This window comes from Eurypyga helias, unplaced genomic scaffold (assembly GCF_000690775.1).
Source record: "Eurypyga helias isolate BGI_N326 unplaced genomic scaffold, ASM69077v1 scaffold4639, whole genome shotgun sequence".
Classification (NCBI taxonomy): domain Eukaryota; kingdom Metazoa; phylum Chordata; class Aves; order Eurypygiformes; family Eurypygidae; genus Eurypyga; species Eurypyga helias.
This window is the reverse complement of record NW_010271227.1, coordinates 1,330-12,946: the sequence shown is the minus strand read 5'-3', so window position 1 is coordinate 12,946 and position 11,617 is coordinate 1,330. Positions and strand designations below refer to the sequence as shown.

General features: G+C 38.2%; 1 protein-coding gene across 1 annotated transcript; it reads right to left on the bottom strand.

Annotated features, from left to right (window-relative positions):
- Window positions 1-552: 552 nt before the first annotated feature.
- Window positions 553-9,508, bottom strand: ZBBX (zinc finger, B-box domain containing; the record flags this gene model as incomplete). Its single annotated transcript, XM_010158715.1, has 10 exons — window positions 553-628; window positions 1,823-1,950; window positions 3,534-3,766; window positions 4,727-4,882; window positions 5,422-5,581; window positions 5,885-5,988; window positions 6,221-6,345; window positions 6,824-6,944; window positions 7,804-7,978; window positions 9,341-9,508. Coding segments are annotated over 10 exons (1,446 nt in total), but the record flags the coding sequence as incomplete, so codon positions are not given.
- Window positions 9,509-11,617: the final 2,109 nt, after the last annotated feature.

Here is an 11,617-nt window from a genome sequence, read left to right as displayed (position 1 = left end):
AAGTTTACTGCTAGTATGTGCTACCTGCTGAAATTAAGAAGAAAGGAGTGTAGCAGGAGAAGTAAAATATACTATGTAAAACCATTAATATCTGTTCTGCAAAGCAAAAGTCCCTTAGTGGTAAAATATATGACAAGGAGTAAAGTACACTAGACCTATTACACTTTCTACTGGCTATCTCCCCATATAAACTTGGCCATGTTGAGACCCCCAGTTTAAGAGCGCTCCATTAATACCTTCTTGCACATTACCTCTCGGCTTGGCAATGTTAAACTGCATTTGGAGACATAAAATTCAACCTGCAGGCACCTAACCTTCTACTGAAAAAAAAAAAAAACCAACCCTGAAATTATTAGCACAAGACCACTTTTGTTCTGTCTTCATACTAATAAAAAAGCCAAAATCAAGGGATTTTTAAGAATTTTTATTGACAGTTTTACAAAATGATGCTCAATAAATAAAGTCTGGAGCAGCACTCAAGACAACTCTTCATCTGCTCCATGCTTTTGTATGATACACAAAGGCAGAAATTGCATTAAGCTCTTTGCATGTTCATTGTAATGCAAGAACCTGTTGCTTATCCTCCAGAATATCTTCCTCATCATCCACTTGGCTCTCATCCCAGCCCCTTAAAAGAAACATACCACAGTGATTTTCAGCAGTTCAAACTCTCCAAGCTATGCTGCTTTAAGCCTTAGTGACATACGTTCACATATGTAGAACTGCAAGTCATGAAAATAGCTTTGGCCACATATTTTGCAAGTATGCACACATTACAAGCTACTACATTCATTTCTCCCCCCTCAGTTTTTGTCATATACTTTTCCCCTCTTAAACAATCAGGAGGTAAATACTGCTGTGCCTTAGTAGAGAAGTCCCATTGCCTAGAACAGGTAAGCTAGGGAAGTGGGTCTCATTTCTATCTGCACTGTTTGCAAATATTGTCTAGTTTTCTACTGACCTGCAATTTCAGTATTTTTAACATGAAAATAAAAGCCCAAAAAAGCCCATGCTAATCTCTGAATCAGCTATTTTCACACTACATTCATTTCTCCCCCCTCAGTTTTTGCATATACTTTTTCCCCTCTTAAACAATCAGGAGGTAAATACTGCTGTGCCTTAGTAGAAAAGTCCCATTGCCTAGAACAGGTAAGCTAGGGAAGTGGGTCTCATTTCTATCTGCACTGTTTGCAAATATTGTCTAGTTTTCTACTGACCTGCAATTTCAGTATTTTTAATATTAAAATAAAAGCCAAAAAAAGCCCATGCTAATCAGTTATTTTCACATAGCATGGAGTTAACCTCACAGCGTCTCACCATAACTAGTTACAAATCATAGTAAGAAACCAATGACAGACAGAACTTTTGGGAATTTCCTTGTTTCCAGTCATCTCCTCAGTCGCCAAGGCAATATAACAGATCTATCATAGCCTACAGTGACTTAAATGTTACTGGCTCACCTGCTCAAAACTGGTCTTCACAAAGGTACCATTCAGCCAAAGAACATACTGTGACTTGTAACAGACACACTTGATAAATCCCAGTGCTGTATGTTAACAAAAGCTAATGCATTGAAAAAAAATCCCAGAATTTATAATTTGGAGTCCCAGCAACAAATTATGTCACTTATTTCTTAATCTGAGCTGCCTGAGAGTACTGGTTTAGAACACTAAGCTACAAAACAAGTCCTGCTGACATTTGTAATCAGCACATAAAGTACAATCAGAAATTCAAGACTGTTTTTACTTTAGTTTTGGCAAGATGTTTGGCCTACTAAACATTTTACAATACCATAAAAACATACTCAACAAGTTTAACTTACTTGAGAGTATCAACTCTGCTGCAGCCTTTTAGCTCCACATCCTTACTTCCACACATCAACTCTGAGTGTCTGCTGGAGGAGGTTACATCTTCAAACGTTGAACTGTAACATTTTTCAGGACCTGACAGGTCTTTTCAGAACAAATATAAACAAATAAAAATGCATTATCTGCACTCTCGATTTCAAAGAATTGCACAGTACCCACAAAAACTTGCCATTAAAAGTCTCCAAACATTGAGCTGCTGAAGGATGTCACTACAAGCCCTTAAATATATGACTTTTTATGATACGGTTCCTGTATCATTAGAAGTAATGGAGAGCTTTTGCTTCTAAAATGTTTATACCAGAACAATGTGAAACCTTATATATAGGACCCACTAATACCAATGAAACCTCAAAATACAGTAGGAAATGCAGAACTCGGGTAGCTGACTAATGGCAGTATTTATTTAAATCAGAGTAACAGGATATATCCCACATCCATCAATACTAAACGATGATCAGCTGGGGTCACAGTCTATGCTTTTTATACAACACACATGCAAGTGTGTTACTGTATTCCCAGAAAGCCATAAGTTTCTGCTATGAACTTAATTATAAGTTAAAGCTATTCCAAGAAAGTGGAACAGAAAGGGAGAAAAAGAATGGGATAATTCACCAATAAATTCCCTCCCTGTTCTTCTCTGAGCATATTCAGCACGGATGCACATTATCCAAGCGTTAACAAGGGAAACTCTTCCAAAATCATGTGGGTTCTGATGAATATATATCAAAAAGGGAAGGACAACTGTCCTGAAATGGGGTATTTGGAAGCCTTAGAAGAGCTGTAGGAAAAAATACAGCAAAATCTAAGATAAAAATATTTTAAAAGATAGAACACTCTTGACTCCAGACTACTTCCATTTACTGAAGACTCATCACAGCCAGAACCTGCCACCATAAAAGCACCACAGCAACTCAGAAGAGAGGGACAGCCTAAGAGCTGAAGTCTATCGAGGCTGCTTACAGCACAAAGGGCCTTAGGCACTTTACCTCTCTCCTCAAGGAGATAGAACAGAAGCATCCCAAACTACTTTTTTTTTCCTGTATTCAAAGAACAAAACCAGAACTCACTCATTCTGTTCAACCATAACCAACTGACCATGCCCCCACCTGTCACCCCCTCGAAAAACAAGGAGATGGGTTTAAACAGGTAGAGGAAAGGGGGTTGAGTCAAACCCAAAAGGAGAGGTAATACCGTGTCTGTTGCCCTCATCAGTGACAGTTCTCGTCAGGAAAGCTTTACGAAAATTTATGTCTGCCTCTTCCCCTTTTGGCAACCTTTGCCTCAAATCACATCTACCTCCTAACAACACCTGGGTGTTCATTATTAAATATCCAAGGAAAGGATACCTATTTAAAAGATATTTATGATCAGAAATAATACGTAGCACGTCCTGAAGTTTTCTGCAACAAAATGCAAGGGATAAAAAGCTTAAGTTGTGTGAAACAGTTTGCTTCTACTAAATTAAGGGTAGGTTAAATCGACCAAATGGAAATAAATCACTGTTCGACCACAAGAGAGTCTTGCATCATCCAATGGTTTAGTACATTTTTGCATCAAAATCAGTTAGATTTGAGAAGGCAAATGAAATAACTACTCATTTTTAATAAGTTTTGTATGCATGAGGGGAGGGGGAAAAAAAAAAAAGCAGTATTGCCACTTACCTATATAACTTTGTAATTCTTTTTCCAGAGTAAGTAGGGCTTCTTGGTCAGCAATATATTCCCAAAGATACTCATCTTGTTTAGTTACATCAAGGCACGTGTGTTTTGATATCTCAGCATCAACTCTAACCGTAGGTACAGGTGAGCTCTTTGGTCTTGGCTGTGTGTTTGGTGGACAATTCCCAGTCAGTTTAGAGTGTAGTATATTTGTTGACCAAGGTCTTCTAGAATCATTCCCTGAAATAACAGAAAAGGGCACTGCTTCCAATAATTCAAGATTTCATACAGAGAGAATTTTTTCTCACCTCATTAATGACATGAACTGTAGTTAAAATAATTAATTTATCTGAACACATTATTAATTTTGCTTAAGATTATGAATTAATACATGTTAATAAAGAGTTTACAATTATATTGGGAAGTAGCACCTCATACTTCAGGGATATGTCTCAGAAAAAAATTATTTTCTTTAAATATTACATACAATGGCACAAACTTTGGGGGAGGGGAGAGACAATGTGTGCAGAAAGCTTAAAACTTTGTTTCTGTCTTTTTTTAATTTTAAGGCAACATGAATAAAAAATAAACACTTTCAAATATTTTTGTGGGATTCAAAATTGACAGTTTCAATTTCCACACATAGCAGTCTTAAAATTAAAATGCCAAACTGGCTGTTTAAGATGAGCGAAACAATGTAGCTCCATTCCTTGAGATGGAGACAGTTGAAATTGAGAAAAGTAGCACAAAAGTGCAGATGCAGTTATGCATTACTTGTTTCCTTGTTTCTTATTTTTCATGTAACACGACTTACTTCAGTAGCATGAAGAAATCTTATTAGATCAAAACCGTATTGCACTAGACACTGCAAAACACACAGTAATGCTGAACCTTGTTCTAGACAGCTTATTAGCTAAATATTCAAGCGTAATGAGGTAGAGTGAGGTAGAGGCAGAAGTAGAAACTAAGCACAATAAAAAGAATTATTAGTGACAGCTGGAAAGAGAAAATTTTTAACCCAAAAGCCCATTTTTATGAAAATAATGTCATGTATATAAGCCATTATACCCAAAATGCAAACAAATAGATGAGGGTATAAAAAGGACCTAAATTCAACATAATCATCACAGACAGTGCTGCTTCTTTTTACTTAAGGAAGATTCTGTTAAAGTAGGACCTCAAAGCTGTTGCTATCCTTACCTGGGTATGACCTCCACACTGCCATTAGGGGAGAGATTCTATTTTGAGTCTCCAGACCCCTTGAAGTTCTATTCAACTGACTTTCTAAGATACCCTGAACTACAGAGTCATCAGCGTATTCACTTAAGCTCCTTTCAGCAACCCACTTTCCATCTCCTGAAATTAAAAAGTATTAGAGGAAATCATTTGCAAGTTTTCCATTAATATGCATTTACTGTTACTATATTTGCTGCATTTCATGTGTATGATTTAAAGAAGTCATGCAACAATTTTTCTACACATAATGCAAAAAAAAAAATTATATGTAACACACTAACAAGCTTAAATTCAAGTGATATAGTGATATACTTGATGGAGTTAATATTCGTACTCACCAATCATTTCACATGGTGTTTCATATACACCATTAAAAGCATTTTTTATGATGTATATTATGCACAAAGAAAATAAGAAATTGCTATGGGAACCAAATTCTCAGGGGACATAAAGAAGCATATAAATGCACTACATCGATGTAATTTACCTCAATTTTTCTGTATTTATTTTATCCTTCCACAGCACCAGTTGTGTGTGTTGGCATGACTGTCACCCCGAAGTGACTTCTCAAAGGAAGCTAGATCCAAGTTACATGAGCAGAAGGATGTCTTAATGCAACAGTGATAAATACGCATAATGTTTGAGGGTTTTATTCATACCTGGAAACGGGATGCTAGCATCCACAGAGCTAGAGTCAGCACACAGTGAAGAATGTGCTCCAAGCATTACTTGTTTGGGGTTTGCACCTAAAACAAAGAAATCTTCAAGTCCCCAGTGCCATGCAGACACAGATTTCTGTTTTTTGGTTACATCCTGGAACTTGAATAAAACACCAAATTATTAGAAACAGGAAAAGAGACCAGAAACATCGTAAGTTGCCCTTGCAAACTTATATTAATAAAATGCTCACTTTGTAAAACTTGGAATGATTCTAATAGCCTGGTGTAATAGATATTCATTCATCAACCAAGGATGACAGTTTTGCGTGATACATTCTTTAAAATCCTATAAACCTCCATTGCTAGTTGTGAGAGTTTGAGTCCATTCTTTCACTAAATAGTTAAGAGATCAACATTTAAACAGATCACTGTGAAGATTCTTGAACTCTTATTGCATACTTACATCATCAAGGAACTCAATTTTCAAAGAGGACTCTGTACTGTCAGCAGCAGTGTTGGGTACTTCCTCTCTAAAAACCGATGTCCAATATCTCTTCACCTCTTCAGCTACGAAACACAGTTAACTTAATGCTTTTCATTTTTTGCTTTTCAAGATTCACTTATAGAAACACAAACCTTTTATTTATTATGAAGTACCATAGATTTCTCCTTTCATTATTACTACTTTCTTTAAGCAGAAACTGCTTAAGTATGTAACTGTTCAGCAATCATAGCAAAAAACAAAATCCCAAGAAAAGATATTTAATAGTTAGATTCAATAAACAGAAGTTTATTACACCTGTTAAGTCATCGACTTCAGCATCTCCTTCTTCCCCTTCTCCAATCACAGCCTGATGCACACTCAGTGTTTCCACAGGCCTTAAATCTTTAATGCGACTACCAGAAATTTGATCAACAGGAGTTCTAAAAAAGGAAAAGAAACCAATCCCAAAAAGTCACCATTTTTTTAATACAATATCAGACATTAAAAAAGCAAAACAACAAACACCACACTATTTACTTCAACAGCATTAACCACTGCCTCAGCGACTGATTAAACAACTCTGTAACACTTAGAGAAGTATCCTGAAGATCGTATTTCCTTTGGTCTATAAAACTCCTGCAGCAAATGCCCCAGAATCAAGCCACCAACTATTACTATCAGTCCCCAAATACTACAACAAACTGAGAGCAAAGAGAATCCCTCCAGAGAGTCCCTCTGCAGTAACTCTGAAACATTAAGTCAAGTCTGGTTATAACAATTTTATAAAGCACTCTGTATACAGTCACCTTACCTCTTGATAATACATCTAATATTTAAAAAGGACTTTTTGTTAATGTTATTAAGTAGTTCTAACTTCTTAGGTACTTCTTGCAGTAGTATCAGCAACTTGAACAATACCTCCGGTATTTCTTAAGCAAGAGTTTCTCCATGTAGCTCAGGCCATCCTCCTTGAACTTGATTTGGATAGGTTCCTTCGTAACAGTGAGATTCGTCTGTACCTCACAAATTCCCACAGATTCTATTAGAATTATTTAAAATAAGTTGACACAGCCATTCAGCTTTATAAACTTGCTATTTAATTACATCACTTTTTAATTAATGTCACATTAGTAGCCTGTACCTAGCTAAATCTCTGCATAATTCCAAAATGTAAATGGCCAACAGTATTATATTTGCACGACACAGTCAGTAGGGGGGCTAGCCTGTAAAACCTCATTTACTACAGCTTCTCACATAAAGTAAATGGAGGTGGGGTTTAATCCATGACTCCACAGATAATAATCCCACCATTTCACAGGAAAGAATTAAAAACAGAAATAAAAATAGTCGTATGATATTTTTACACAAAGAATGAACACTGTCCATGGACTAGAGCAAAGAGACTCGTTTGCACAAACCCTATCGGACAAGAGTTTTTTCATACTTTTCTGTGCATACTTCAACTGATTGCATCCTTTCATTGGGACAAAGAAACATTAAGGGCCTGTGGAAGGCGAGCAGAAAAGGTATTATGATACCACATATGAAATCCTGAGCCATGCACATTACTAGTCTCAGTTAATAGCTGAGACTTTATGTTTTGGCATCACTGCTCACATTAAAGTCTCAAGTGTAAAACAACACAGAAAAGTAGAGGGACACAAACTAAATTACCAATCCACGGTTTGTTACAAGAATTGGGATAAAACACTAATCTGCAGGTTATTATAAGGAACAACCTCAGAGGTTGTTGTTAACTGATAAATGAAAACACGGAGAAACGTGAAGAGGAGACACTATTCCAATAGAACATCCACCTTCACTAATCAAAAAACTGCCAACTCACTAAAATTACGCTTAATGTTTTTAAAATGTAATTAAAACAGAAAAATTCATACCTGATAGGACCTTTCCAGCATGCAGTTCTTCTCTGTGACAAGAATTACCTTTTCTCCATTGAATCAAAGCTTCCTGAAAGGACATTGCAGACCCCTCCTCATTAAACGTACCGTTCAGTAATAATCCTTTGTCTTGATTTTCAAGGCCTGCACAGGTTGATTCTGCAGACAATTCCTAAACCAGTTGCACAACATAATTAACACAGCACTTCTGATGATAATTCTCTCTCCAGCTACGTACAACAGCAACATTTTTAGTATCAGCTATGGAAATGCAGCACCCTGTTTTCCGGGCACAGTCTAGCTACCCTGGTAATCAAGGTTACTCCATTTTACACAGTCCTGCTCACGGTGAAATTGCCATGTTCTATCAAGAGCAAAATAAGAAAACCAAAAAAAAAAAATTGGGTAGGCATGCACAAAAAACGTTTACATGCTTTTAGAAGGCAGAAAGCAGTAGCCACGGATAGCCCTGGACAAGGGGACCGAGTGCACCCTCAGTCAGTTTGCATGAAACACCAAGTTGGACAGGAATATTGATCTGCCTGAGGGCAGGACAGCTCTGCAGAAGGATCTGGACAGGCTGGATCGATGGGCTGAGGCCACTGTGTGAGGTTCAACGAGGCCAAGTGGCAGGTCCTGCACTGGGGCCACAAGAGCCCCCTGCAACTCTACAGGCTTGGGGATGAGGGGCTGGAAAGCTGCCTGACGGAAAAGGACCTGGGGATGTTGGCCAACAGCAGCTGAATATGAGCCAGCATGTGCCTGGATGGCCAAGAAGGCCAATGGCATCGCGGCCTGTATCAGGAGCTGTGTGGCCAGTGAGACCAGGGCAGGGATTGTCCCCCTGTACTGGGCACTGATGAGGCTGCACCTCGAATCCTGGGTTCAGTTTTGACCCTTCCCTGCAAGACAGACATTGGGGTGCTGGAGCGTGTCCAGAGAAGGCAACAGAGCTGGGGAAGGGTTTGGAGCACAAGTCCTGTGAGAGGCAGCTGAGGGAGCTGGGGGTGTTGAGCTTGAAGAAGGCTCAGGGCAGACATCACTCTTTACAGCTCCCTGAAAGGAGGGTGCAGAGGTGGGGATAGGTGTTTTCTCCCAAGTGACAAGTGATAGGTCAAGAGGAAATGGCCTCAAGTTGTGCCAGGGGAGGTTTAGATTGAATCTTAAGAAAAATTTCTTCATGGAAAGGGCTGTCAGGCATTGGAACGGGCTGCTCAGGGAGGTGGGGGAGTCACCATCCCAGGAGGAATTTAAAGGACATGTGGATGAGATGCTCAGGGACATGGGTTAGTGGTGGGCTGGGCAGTGCTGGGTTAACGGTTGGACTTGATGATCTTAAAGGTCTTTCCCAACCTAAACCATTCTATATATAGGACAGACATTACGTTAACAAGGCATAAACAGGGTTCAACAGTCTGTGCAAGTCTAACAACCTGATCCCTCACTTGCCACACTATGGAAAAAATCTAAGGCCACTCTACCCGAGATGTACTAAACGAGACGAATTTTTTTTTGTTTCCAAACTGTACAGTACCTTAGCACTGCCAACTGACACCAACAGAGATGGAAACTTGTCTGATGGGAGCTGATGCTTGCTATTTACTTTCTTCTGTTCTTGATTAATTTTCGATTCCTTTGGATGTACTTTCTTGCTGAAATGATCAACGACTTCCAATTTTCCAACATGTGCATCAGCTTCTGTCTGTTAATGAAATGTTAGGAAACCATGAATTTATTACAAACATACTCAAACATTCCACACAACAGCATATTAAAAGCAGGTAGGTAAGCCCATACTGAAGAGTGATGGTGACATAAGCCCATAATAATTTCAATAATCAATAGTGTGCAAATGTGTGAGCAACAATTCAATAACCTGAATATTCCATTGGGTACTACACAGGACAGACTAAGTGAGGTGTTTTATGTCAACAAACCATTCAAACAGATTTATGAGCTATGTACTTGATTAATGAAGTTCTGCTTACTGAAGCTTTTCAGTAGACAGAAGCACATCCATAGAGGTCAACAAGAGGAAAATGCTCATTCAAAGGAACTAACTGGAATACCCATTCACACACAAAAAATAGTCCAAGGAGGTCCAAACTATCAAGAACTAGATGAGTTTGACGGAAAATAGCTATAGAAGGAGAATAACGGCTTCACTCACACTGGGACTTCACTGATTTTCAAGCTTCATTAGAACAAAGTGACTGTGGAAATGGAATATGAAGGTTTTGATTGTCGACTCTTGAATGGCTATCAAGCAACACCAAACAGTATTTTATGTTCATCCTTTCCCTATATCCCCTCCCTACATAAAGACCAACCAGAAGGAAGGATGCTTTGTCTGTAAAATCCCCAAGTAACCCACATATTCTCACCACGAAAGCACAAGAGCAGTAAGGGCAGAAAGTGTAATCAAAAGTAATCAAAGATGGCAAGCAGCCACTGCAAAACCAGAATGTACTCACATCTCCTTTCCACCTACTCTACACTACAATCAATCCAGCACCTTTGCAGCTGCTGGTTGCACATGAAACAGCACTTGTGACATGCCAGTGCATATGCACGGACACTAACCGCTTCAAACAGTGGTCTCCTTTTTCCCTTTGCAGCCTTCCTCTGATTCTTACACTGCAATGCAGGATGAATAAATTTCAGAGTTTGCTGTGTGAACATTAGTGCTTTGCCTTGTTCCTCAACCCTAATACTCCATAATCATCCATAACTGACAGCAATTCTTTTTTCCCCAAAATCACCAACACATTGCTAACGCACATGGAGATCACAGAAGCATATACTGAAAGAGAAAGAGGGGAATTTCTCTCTGTAATTCCTCCTGGCGAGGAATCAAGACAACGTAAGGTGGAATCCTCCTGATGTAGATGCAGTGATCACAGCACATCATAACCCTCAGTATAAAGCCTTGTGTTCTTCTAATGAACCGCTGTATGGTCTTTAATCCCCACAATCAACTTCCAACATCTCAATCCAGTTTGTTTACCACCAAAAATTAGATAAGTGGCTTATCCTTTAAAAAAGAATAATAATGCTTGTCTAAAAGAGAATGCATTACAAAAGTCAAGCATTAGCACTGTTATCTTACTACTGCTACCACCCAGCTTCCAGTTCTACGTTTAAAATTTCTGCTACAGTCTGCCTAAAAAAAAAAAAATAAAAAAAAAAAATCCTGCAGTCTGCATTTAGATGTGTGTGGTGAAATATTTCTTTATATCCATGCAAAACAGCTCATGGAACAACTTTTATATCCACTGCACATCATCCCCAAAAGATTATTTATTGCTAGCTTTTCGTTACATTCTCACCTGAAGTTTCTCCATCAAATGCTGTAATCTTTCTACTAACACACTATAAGCAAGGATCATTTTGACAAGGATGCATTTATCAGACCAACAGCTTTGACAATTTACTGCAGTTCTAAAAGGATTATACTTCTGGGAAGAAAGACTGAGATAATCAAATAAATTATACTGGGATAACAGAATGACATTGCCAGTGACATCACCAAAAAGTAAGATCCGCTTTCAGGAAAACCTCATATGGTAGAACTGAAATAGTTCAATCAACTTACAGCTAATGAAGACCCTATCTTCATTTTATAAATTTATGTTAGCTTGTAGTTTCACAGTGAAGTACCTTTGATTCTTTGTAACCACAACAATGACTTATGAATCCAAACATTCTTTTTATAAAACGTTCCTGACATAGCTTCTCTTTGATTCATTAAATCCAGCTATAGAGCAATTATCATTAATGCATGAGTGAAAGAAAATGAAAACAAGCATAA